The 12,197-nt window shown below is 34.6% G+C and overlaps 1 protein-coding gene across 15 annotated transcripts in view; it reads right to left on the reverse strand.

Annotated features, from left to right (window-relative positions):
* PCDH7 (protocadherin 7) overlaps positions 1–12,197 on the reverse strand; it is a 399,930-nt gene that overhangs the window by 339,272 nt on the left and 48,461 nt on the right. For 7 of the 15 annotated variants that reach the window (XM_070613004.1, XM_070613003.1, XM_070613000.1 and 4 more), the window contains exon 2: positions 32–91. The exons of the other annotated variants lie outside the window; for them this stretch is intronic. In XM_070613004.1, the coding sequence (XP_070469105.1) occupies positions 32–91 (60 nt within the window). The remainder of the gene's footprint in view (positions 1–31; positions 92–12,197) is intronic. 15 annotated transcript variants of the gene reach the window in all.

The following is a 12,197-nucleotide window of genomic DNA, read 5'->3' on the forward strand; positions in this document are numbered from 1 at the left end:
CATTACATGTATTTCACTTACGAGCACATACATTCATTTTACATGATTCCGCAATGTGGCCAGGGGGGTTCGTGGTCTGCACTGTATCCACCTATAAAAAATACAAAAATATATGTCTGCTTTACAGGGATGTGAGTAGGGTTTTGCTAGCCTAGTTCCAAAGCTTGGATGCACACCTTGGCTGATAGTATCCTTTCCTTCTTTAAGATGTATTTGAAATGGACATAACCTCTTCCAGAAGTCATACAGACATAACAGTTCTCGCTACAATTAACAACCCCAGGGCATCTAGATCAATACTGCTGACTAATCTCATGGATGCTATCTCTGAGAAGAGATATTTGCATGGTAAAAGAAACGTTGAATTAATTGTGTTTCAGGCTTCAAGCTTTTAAAGGCTATGAAATTTCACCAGGAGATGGGTAAGGTGGAGGGGAGGGTTGCTGGCTTTGTTTACACTACAAATACAAATAATAATGAAATGGTAATTTTGTTGTCACTGCTTTTACAACTTACATGGCCCTGAAATCTTAGGGATATGAGCTTGATCTGAATGTTCACACCTTTCGAAGTAGCTCTCTAGTCTCCAAATGCAATTATATAGTCACTGTCACTTAATAGAAATCTGAGCAATTTACATGCTATCAACAAATGGCCTGTTGATCTCTGATCAAGGATGAATTACTCTCTCCTTCAAAGTCATGACTGTAAAAGGACAATGTTTTCAACTTTCTATCTATAAAAGTTTTCACAAATAAAAGTGATGGCAAAACTCTTTCAAAATGTTTTGGTTCTAAGGTCAGTTTTAAATAGTGGTAGATACTTATTTCTCTGAACTTGAGCCTGACCAATAAGCTGATTTCTACTCCCAATGCCAGGAGGTACACTGAGTATTGTTTTCCAGTTTGATGGTGCAACTGATGTTAGTAACATCTTTAATAAATTCAAACATTGCCCAAAAGATAACAAATCACTTCCATAAATAGAAGAATAAAAGTGCTACAGCTTACTACCAAAAGTACTTACCTTTAAGAATTAGAATCAGAAAAGAGAAATATTCCACCTAATTTCCAATGTAACAATGCATTAGCACATGAGAATCAAAGTTAGAAAGCAAGTAAATAGTTTCTTTCACTGACTAATTCAGCACTTCATTTCTGGAAGTAAATGGTGCAAAAAAAAAAAACGTAATATCTAATTTTAGAATTGTTTATATTCAAGAGCAGAAAATGTTTAAAAATTGGTCTGACTGCAGATTAACAATATTAGCTGTATAAATTTAAGCAGCTTTAAAATGTCCTAATTTTAAACTAATTTTTATCCTTTCCTAGAAATAAAGAAAATATTTATTTCTTTCTTAACAGTTCTAAAAGTTAACATAACTTAGGCTGTTCTGGGTAATTACATGAGCAGCACACACATTTACCAAGGCATCTAGAATACGTGAATCTTCACGATTTAAATTCTAAGTTTAAGATGAACGTAGTTTATCTTACTTTACACAAAACATATCACCACACATTTCTCTTATTTTACACAAAACCACTTCATTTCAAAACTGCTTACCCGCTGGTGACAGCTAAATGTTTGAAAGCTTCAGATATTATTTTTTATTCCCAAACCAACCACAACAATGTCGCCATAGGTACGCCAACACTACATTAGATCCTCCTGTTGTGCACTCTTACTTACATATGCATGTATGTTATGGCATATATGTTGCCATATGTATTATGTTGCCATAGTACTTATCAAATATGTAACTATTTTTGTGAAGTTATTCATTTACTTCTCACATCCTATACAAAGCTATAATGCCCTCGATGATGGCAAACATCAGGTTCACTCTGTTTATTGCTTCCTTCTCAGGGTTGGCAGATAGTTGACTCTCAATGAAAATTGGTTTATCGAATGAATGCATGTCTTGGAATAGTTAATTAAGGAAATCATATTACTTGTCACATCATACTATTACTTTAATTTTAATATTTTGAAATCATATGGTTATGTTTAACTTTCTATTATTTGTCATATGATAGATTATGCCATAGATCTTTTTTGAACTGCAGTAAATGCTCTTTATTATACCAGCATATTATTTTTCCCATTTTTTCTCTCTAATTCATTCTTAAATTTAGTCTGTCCATCTATAATTTCACTAACCTTCTCTTTTTAATCTTTCCTATATAATAGTCATTTTCTTCTTTCCTTAAAGAAAAGATACCATGTAAAATTTTCTGAAAGATTTTTAATAAATGAATAAAGCAGTAAAACAATTTTAAAAACAGGAAATCAGAGGTGTCAAAATGTTTCATTTTTTAATTTTCATGACCTGAGATACTTTTAATTTAAAAGTACACCCAAGAAACAGAATGCATTTAAGTAATATAGTCACTGGATTGCCATGCAGCATAATGAAATTCTCTTATTAAAATCTTATTGGGGAATATAACTAATTCTTCAATTCATAAATTAACCACGTAAATGCAGGTTTCACGTTTTTGTGATTTTAAGCTTTGATGCACTGAACAAATGCCTCTGTACACTAATATTCAACTGTCACTAAAGTCAAGAAAAATGGATTCTTTCCTCACCATTAAAGATTAATGTTTAAAAACAAAAGAGCATTCCTCAAAAATCACTTATTGAGTTCACGGAGAACTACTCAGGAATCATCATTCTGAAAACTGTCATTGGGGAGGGGCAGGGCAGAAAAGGATGCTACCAGGATGTGTTTGCTTTGATTTGAATCAGCTAATTAAAATGGCCCTGGAAGCAATTTTCAGACCACTGCCACGCAGGAGATAGGCTCTAGTAAATCAGACGGAACCAATCTTTCAGTCAGGTCCAATTCAGCTGAAGTTGTATAGACACAGCCTTTGTCTTCGCCTTTCAACCTTTCTCCTCTATTTGTTCTATCACCCAGGCAACAAGTCACACACATACACACACAGATGCCTGCACGCACACAATGAGATGAAACCAAGTCATTCTTGGAGCATTTTCTACTAGGCCATATCTGTATCTCACTCAGTTTCCATTTCCTAACCAAAGAGACCGAAATAAGCTGGGAATTTAATTAACAGAAATTATCAATAAAAAGTTAACTTATAAAAGCTATGTTCTTCTTTTCCAGACTTCCTTGGCTAACAATTGGTGATGAGTGCTAAGAGACTAAAACTGAGTTATGCAGAGAATAGGAATAGGATTCAGAATTGGGTGCAAGAACATACTGAACACTTACACACAGGAGTAGACATGCTCTTAATGACTCTGAAAAAACTTCAAAACCATAAACAAGGAAATACGTATATTTCAAAAGGAATATGTGTCTATTTTTCTACTTAGTTTTATTAGGTAAGCTGCAAATCTAAATCACACACCTATGTAATTATTTGTTGAATGTGTTTGCATATAATTGGCATGTTTGCATATAATTGGCAATATGCAAAAGCATTCTATGAATATTCGTTATGTGTCCCTTGACTGATGTTCAAATCTAGGGAGAAGTAATAGGTATTATACACAAAGCGGAGTCTATTCTACGACACAGGAAACCAAATTGATGGTAGTTTCTGCAATCTAGGGACAGCAAGTTGATATTCACATTTTGGAGCATAAATGAATGATCTATGAGTTGAACCACGGCAGAGGCACCTATCAACAAGGAAAATTTACCTGGTTTTTTTTTTAATACTAGAAAATCATTTGAAACGGAAAATGGGACATAAGGTAAACATGGGATTTGGTGAGTGGAGGACTATGAGGAGGACAATTCCTGCAGTATTTTGGTCTTTTACTTTCTTTTGATTTATATAAATCATGTACCAAAACCCATAAATTATAATAATTATTAGTTACTGTGACACCTGTATAGAAGTTTATTACAGGATTGCACTTCACTATCTAATTTAACTTCACAAAGTCCTTGTGAAGTAGAAATTATAATTTTGATCATTTTACATATGAAGGAATTGAAGCTCAGAGAACTTAATCTTCTTACATAAATTCATACAAATAAGTGATAGATCCAGGGCCCCAAACCTAGATTTTAGGCTCCTAATCAAACATTTTTTCCTCTACATTCTACTTTCTCATAATTATTTTTTTAAATCTGATTTTGAATCTTTTAAAAATAAATGGCTAAGTTACAACTGCAAGCGTCTCCATTTTTGCCACAGTTTAAGAAATAGATAGTAAACTTATGCAAGTTTCCTAAACTATTATAAACAAGACAAAAAAAAAAGCTCGGTTCTAGAAGCCTAGGTATTTATCATACTCAGAATTCTATCATAATTACTTAAATTCATGAATACACAAGAAGCAACTTCAATATACCTGAAAGTTGTCTACATTGTCAAAAGGAAAAAAAAAAAGAACAAATAAGGCAAATTCTATCCAGTCAAAGAAAGATAAGTCTACACCCATTTGACATGTGTGAGACTGGAAACAGACACACACAAAGGCCATTCATTAGCACTGTTTGAACTAACCTCTTAAGAAAAGTAGGCTTTTAGATTATGAGTCAACCACTGAACTAGCCATGGAAGGAAAGAGGAGAGATAATAGCATTTCAATTCCTCATCACGGGTGCTTTGTCCTGACTTCAGAATATGAATGATTTGTGCTTTAACAAAAAGAATGCTTTAGGCTGGATGGCCAGGCAATCAATATTTATTGACTGACTGTTAGAATCATGGGATCTCAGAGCTAGAAAGAACGCCAAAGGTTATAGAGTCCAATCATGGGAGAGGCATTGTAGGAGAAACGGAAGGAAATACAAAGCAACATAAGGCACCGTCCTGGTTCCGGGGAAACTTTTATTTATCTTTTGAAAAGATATACAAATATATACATATAAACAGATTACTAATCTTGGGGAGGAAAAGATAAGAGCCAAGTAGGTAAGACTATGAAAGCTCCAAAGAGCCAGAAGAGACTGCAGAGAGGGTAGTAGGAAGAGGGCGCATTGACTCACTGAACCTAAGCTGGCTCTTAAAAGACGAGTAAGCTTGAAATCTATGGAAAAGAGAGAAAACTGCATTCCGAGAAGAGGCACACTTGTGAAGAAGGCATGGGGTGAAGTCAAGAGGCAGTGAGATTTCCTTGCCTAAACTAGGGATTTCCTTAATTCCACATTTATCTGGAATGCATATAGCATAAAGACCACACAATTCCATCATGAGCTGTTTTCTCTATTTAGCACAAGTCTACATATAAAGGAAACCAACGTAATAATTTTTTTTTAAAATCAACAAAACTGTCCTGAACATCCTAAATTAGAAATACACAGACAAAACAAGTTAACTGTCAAAAGCCAGCCTATGCTATTAAAGCAACTATTTGTTAAAGCTAATGTAATTAAGTATTTGAGGATTCCTACTGTAGAAGAGCCTATTCTTAATGTTAAATATTGTATGTCTTAATTCATAATTTGATTTTTCCTTGTTTTTCTTTTAAGTAAATATTTTAAAGAAACACTCTTTCTACATCCGGGGGGATAAAGATCAATCTAAAGAGACTGCTCTGCACCATACAAGCGAAAACATTACAATGGATCCCAACTCTACAGTTCCAATCACATTTGGCCAAAGTTGAGCATGAATGCATTTCCATTCTTAAAGCTCATAAGAAAAATGTAACGCAAACTTAAACCATCGTCATTCTCCTTGTCGGACTGTAGTATGGGACATCTTTGGAAACATAGCAGCACTGGCTAGCATTCATGTGCCACAGCAATAAGCCGCCTGAGAGAAACAGGGACTAGATGTTAATGAGAAGATGAAGTGAATAGCAAACTCAGCTCTTCTTAAATGCCACTGACATTGCGATACTGGGCCTGAAAAATTGAGAGCTACTTGGGGAGCCCTGAACACACACAGAGGGGAGTAGAAAGCAGTGAAAAGGGTTTCTAGGTGATGGATAAACTCACTGAGAGTTTGGTCCACTAACAAGGAAATGAAGTAAATGTCCAAGGAGTCCATTGAGTCTTGAAACAGTAAATGCGAGATAGGACAAAATTATAAAATCCAACCAACCAGTTTCCTGCTTAAAAGATATGTTCAAAGTGTAAGAATTGGGGGCCAGCCCAGCGCAGTGATTAAGTGTACACGTTCCGCTTCAGCGGCCCAGGGTTCGCAGGTTCGGATCCCGGGTGCAGACATGCACCGCTTGGCAAGCCATGCTGTGGTAGGCGTCCCACATATAAAGTAGAGGAAGATGGGCATGGATGTTGGCTCAGGGCCAGTCTTCCTCAGCAAAAGAGGAGGATTGGCAGCAGTTAGCTCAGGGCTAATCTTCCACAAAAAAAAAAGTGTAAGAATTGGCACAGTGATTATGTGGTCCCTTGGTTAATAATGGATGCATTTCTAACATGGATATTATTCTTTTTAAATATGATTTGTGGTTGACCAGCTTCAAAAATCTATGCTTTCTTATCATTAGAAATTTCTAGAAATGTTGTCATAAATACTTTCATAAATACTAAGTGGCACCGAGGTGGGGATTGATATGAGCATATTAAAATATTTTGGCACACAGAAAGACATTACATTAATAACTAATGTAGAAATATAATTTCAGAGATAAGGAAGTCACCTGGAATCATCTTCTACCAAATTATTCATTTTACCAGTGATAATACTGAGGCCCAGAGGGGTGACAAGACATATTCAATACAACACTGCAGATCTAGGATTACAGCTAAATGCCCTCACTCCCAATTCAGCAGTATATTTCCATTGAAATTATGTGAATTACATCTCAAAGAAATGGAACATTTGGGGATGAGATTATTTAAATAAAGACCAAGAATGTACTGGAATTAGATACATTTCTAATTAGATACATTTCTAATTCCAGTACATTCCAGTTCTGAAATGCAGGGAAGATATATAAGTTACAGAGACATCCTTTTAATTTATAGTGGACTTTGCATTAATAACGTCATCAAAAAGAACCAAAGGGAATGCAAAAAAATACAACAAAATATGTTAAATACAAAAAGAAGATTCTTTTTAATAAAAATGTTTCTTCATGAGCTGAATTTGGTGAATCTCTTTTCATTTTGAAGAGTTTGGAAAACTATAAGAAATTAACAAGAATTACTTTAAGTCAAGCTTTTTCATAGGTTCATTTCAAATTTTTTGGGTGTGGTCCTAATCAATACTACACAGAACTTTTAAAATATTCCTTGTCTGAAAGAGACTATAATTTTTACACTTTAAAATAGGTTAGAAGTCTTAAAGCACTTAATCAAAAAGTAATATGGTGTTTCTTAACTGAGAAAAAAATTATTTGCTTCTCTTTTGCTCCTTTGTCTTGTAAGTGCAATGTGATGTATTAGTTTAATTAAAGTCTACCAAATAATCATAAGGATTTTATGTGCTGCAAATAATTGGCTTTTTGTTCTCTGCTCACTTTTTGTTAATGGAAGCAGAACATTTTTTTATGATACTTAGTATAAGACGTCAGAAGACTACAGGGAGGAAAGGCAAATGAAGCGCCTAATGAAGTGACCTTTGTCATCTTGGACAAGAAATAAAATTAAGCCTGCAAAAATGCAATGAAAATAAGTCAATGTTTCTAAAGAGTTAAGAGGATAGGTAATATTATGGCTTAGAGCCAAACCATACCAAGAATTCTACCATACATAAAAATGACAATCCCATTAATACGAAAAGCTAATAGGCCCTAAAATGAAGTAAGATGTATAAATAGATCATGTTATGAGGTTTTTTCTTATGTAAACCATAATGAATCAATCTTTATCATGAGACAGATTTAGGTGATAATCCAGATAGAGTATATTACCAGGTACCTCTTTGATAAGAGACAAATTAAACACAGAAGTGAACAGAGGATTAACGAATGTAGCATATTAAATGAAAGTTGTTTCAAAAAGATACAGTACTAACATAACCACTCTTGCCAAAAGTGAATTGGAACAAACTATAAATAAAATATGCATTCATTTACAAGACATTGCTATCTTTAATAGGAGCTTAACAAAAACTGAGAATAACCTGTCAACATGAAATCAGTTAACTAATTATCTTGTAGAATCTGAAAGACAGAAATTACCAGTGATTTTCTTACAGTATAATTCTTAAAGTACATTACAGAATTATGCATAGGACATAGATGATAATCAACAGTGCTTCTTTTGTAAAAAAATAAAAGTGATCACTACTAATTTACTACGGTTCTGAAAGAAACATAATCTATATATTACAGACTTCCTCAAATTTTGAGCTTTCAATTCATCCTCTGAATTACATCTTTTTTTGAATCTCTGCTTCTATTATTGGCCTCAAAACGTGTTAAGAGTTTTCAGTTGCTGATAATAGTTAATATTCTATTGAGTGTTTATGAGATCCAAGGCTAACTTACACTGTCCCTAGCAAGTAGATACTATCATTCATCCAACTTAACAAAGAAGGGACTCAGGAACTGAGAAATTAACTTGCTCCAAATCACAGTTCTAAAAAATGCAGCGTTGGAAATTTAAGACCAGGAAGTCAACCCCGTGTCTGAGCTCTTAAGTAGACTACACTCCACTGCTTCTCCAATTAGTGATAAAACTGTTCTTCGAAGCAGATTTTGTCAAACTTGTTATATCTTTTCAAATATACCCAACAACATTTTTCAGGTAGAGAACAGTATTTGGATTTTTAATATATTTATAAAAAGTTCAGCATCCAATCTTAGGTTTTTAATTAAAGCACTTTCTCTCCCTCTGTCTCTCTCTCTCACGCACACATACACACACACAAACACACACATATCAAAATAATAATTACATTATCACATTCTGAAGAACACCTAATGTGTGTACTTAATGATATACTCAGATGGTACTAAGCCAGTAGGTTTTCCTTTCTTCTTAAAACCACCTCTATGTTCTTGTGAAATCCCATGACCTCAAAATGTGCCAAAATAATAATTAAGCCAAGAAAATGATAGCTGTCCCAAACCATGACACATTTTGTAAAGATAATTCTCTCATCGGTTGTCTCTGAATAAACATTCCTAGGACAGAGCGCTTCCTCCGTGAGTGTGCATGCATGTTTTGAACAGATATACCTGATTTACTCTATTTGTTTTAAGCCAGAGAGTGAAAGGGAATCTTTGACAAGACTGTCATCTTTAAAACACGGTGATATTTCATTTTCCCCTTCTGCACTATTCAGATTGCCTGGAACTGAAATGCTTCCAGCGGCTCCTGTGTCCAATTTTTCAAAGCTGTCACTTCCTAGCAAATCTGCTTAAGCAAAATACTTATGTTGTTAGAAAACAGAACAAACATACATTATAAAATACATTGTATTCTTCTTTGCAGGTCAGAGTCTTATTCAAGCATCAGAACTTGGAAGAACATGTGGAAATAAATTAAAAGATGACTATGATGGATTGGTTTAAGTCAATGAATCTGGTGCACCTCTGATTAGTTTCCAGAGATACACTTGGACTTAGCTTGGTAGAGCTTTCCACACAATAATCATAAAATCAAAATATTATTTTCAATGCACTTACTAAAGGTCATTAGAATGAAAAACAGCAAATTCAGAGGAAAATAGGACATTGAAAGATGACCGTGGTTACTCTTCCTCAGTTCATGTCTATAGCAGCTATTATAATGTACTTGTCAACATTCTATGTCCCAGAGGGTAAGGAAAAATCTCCAAGCGTTACATTTGTAGACCTCTGGCCTTTCTGAATTGTGGGCATCATAACTCATATCCTATAGAACGTGACTGAGTGAAAGCACAACAGAAACAAATGCAAAATAATGATTACAAGAATGGTGTGAAAGATAAAACTTCAGTTAAAACCAAGTAACTTCCAAAATGTGAGAAGAAATGTTTTGGAACGGTTCAGTCATATTGCCTTGAAATATTACTCAATATTCTTAATTATAGAGCACACTTTCTGGATACACACACAACACACACATATTCTAAATTATATACACGGAGAGATGTAGTGTATATATTTATCACATGTGAAAATTTTTGTCCTGTATGCATGATTATACAATTCTGGATTAAATTAATATTTCCAAGCTTACATAGTAAAAATTACCCGAGACTTAGAATTCCTTCCATTGCTTTAAAAAGCTAGTCGTGTCTCAGCAAAAGCTAAGACTGCTTATGGTGTACAATCTGAAACCCAATTCTCTCTCGGCACTTTAACACTAGATCTGTCACCCTTTAACACCACAAAATCAATACCCTGGAATGTCATGGTTCTCTGATGGCCCACAAAGTCAAGGCATGATCAATTTCAACTTCCTTACTAGACAGAAATAGACTTAGACAAATAAAAAAGATCTCATTCAAGTTAAATTCAATAAAACAAAGGAATAAAGGTAAAGAGAGTCAAAGTTGCTCAAATTCAGTCCAATAAATTTATACTTAAATCTAGAGCTGATTTTAAATCTAACTAAAATTGCACACACAGCCAAAAGGTACGTGTCAGAAATTAAAACAAGGCTAGAACTTACTCCAATCCCCAGATTAAGAAATACTATCAATTAAATGTGCGTGTGTGTGTGTGTGTTTCCTTCATTGCACTAGTTAACAAGCAGTGGGGAAAGGATGATGTCTGTGTTCTTTATTGTATATCTCTAGAAAACAGGATAATTTTTGGCCCCACTGCTCAGTAAGAACAGGAATCTTACCTTTGTTGTCATAAACTGCATATCCTATACCTAGAACAGTCCATGACACAGAGTAGCCCTTAATAAATATTTGATTAGTATATGAAAATCAATGCATGCATTAAATATCATCTGGTACATAAACTCTCTTGAGGGCAAAAGCTTCCTCTTTCTTGGTCACGGCTACATCTCTTGCCTCTATAGTGCTGAGCACATAGCACATACTCACTAAACAATTGCTGATTTGAATGACTAGAGAATGTCTCCTATTTTACTAGTTAATTTCTAGTGCTCTATAGAAATGAAATTATAGAGTGGTGATTTCAAGAGTGTTTTCTGTCACAAACATTTTATATATCAGTAGTTTTATTTTGTTCCTAAATTTTGACATATTCAAACTCAAAGACATTATTTAGTAATGCTTAGAAAAAGCCAAGCTTGAGAGTCAGGAGACATGAAGTGTAATTTAGGTTCACCAACTTGCTATGGAACTTTGTCTCTCCAGCCCTTTCTAGTCCGATCTATAAAATGTAAAGGAGGGATATAGAGGAAACAGGATGGTTCTCTAGTATTCTCTTGGGAATATGTAGGTATATACCCTCTTGGGTATGTGTAGAGATATGGATTTGAAAGAAATCGATGAAAGGGACTTTAGAGGTCAGAGAAAAGCTGGAAAGTGATCTTATTAAGAAAGTTAAAAGACATTGGAGTCATTTGATTGAACAAAGAAAATGCTGAAAACACCTAAGTGACGCAAACCAGTGTGGAAGGACTTATAAACATGTGGTACCAAGACCTGAGTGACAACTTCCAGTCCCACTAAAGCAAAGAGCATAGGTTGGCTCACTCCCTTGTCTTCCTATGCCATCAAAACTAAAAAGAAAAATACACTCCCATGTAGCTTTCTCCTAGAGGAAGCCAAGTGACAAAATTTGGGCCAGTAAGATATAGAGAAAAATCCTTGCAGAGGGAATCATTCCCAGAATAGAAGGGAAATGGGATCAAGAGAAGTGTTTCCTTTTTCTTTTTGTCTTTCTTCCTTTTCCCCACCTGAAATATATTCAACATAGCCAAACATATCCAATATGGGAATATGAAAAGGAAAACCAAGAACTCAGGATGGTGGAGCAGGAGGATAGCAGCACCATGATTCATCAGTGAAACCTGCTGACTGATGAGCTCTTGAATCTTGTTATAAGGGAAAAATAAACCCCTCATTTTAAGGGTTAATCTACTACTTGTAGCTGAATGCATTCTTAAGTGATACATTTGCTAAGGGAAAAACTAGAGAGAAGGATTAGCAAAAAAAGGATAGGAAAAGAAAAGTTATGATTGTAAGAGTTCCTAGTTTTCTCTTGGACACCAAATTCAGGGCTGTCTTTGGTCTGATCAACTACCATGTTTCACAAAATTTTATCTCTCTGACATCCTGAAGAAAGGAGGCAGCTTTTAAGTGTAAAAAGGTCTGGACAAGGAAGACATAGGTTTTAATTCCAGCTCTGTCACTTAGTAAATCACTTAACTTTTAGCAAGAGTT

The sequence above is a fragment of the Equus przewalskii genome, chromosome 3 (genome assembly GCF_037783145.1).
Source record: "Equus przewalskii isolate Varuska chromosome 3, EquPr2, whole genome shotgun sequence".
NCBI lineage: Eukaryota > Metazoa > Chordata > Mammalia > Perissodactyla > Equidae > Equus > Equus przewalskii.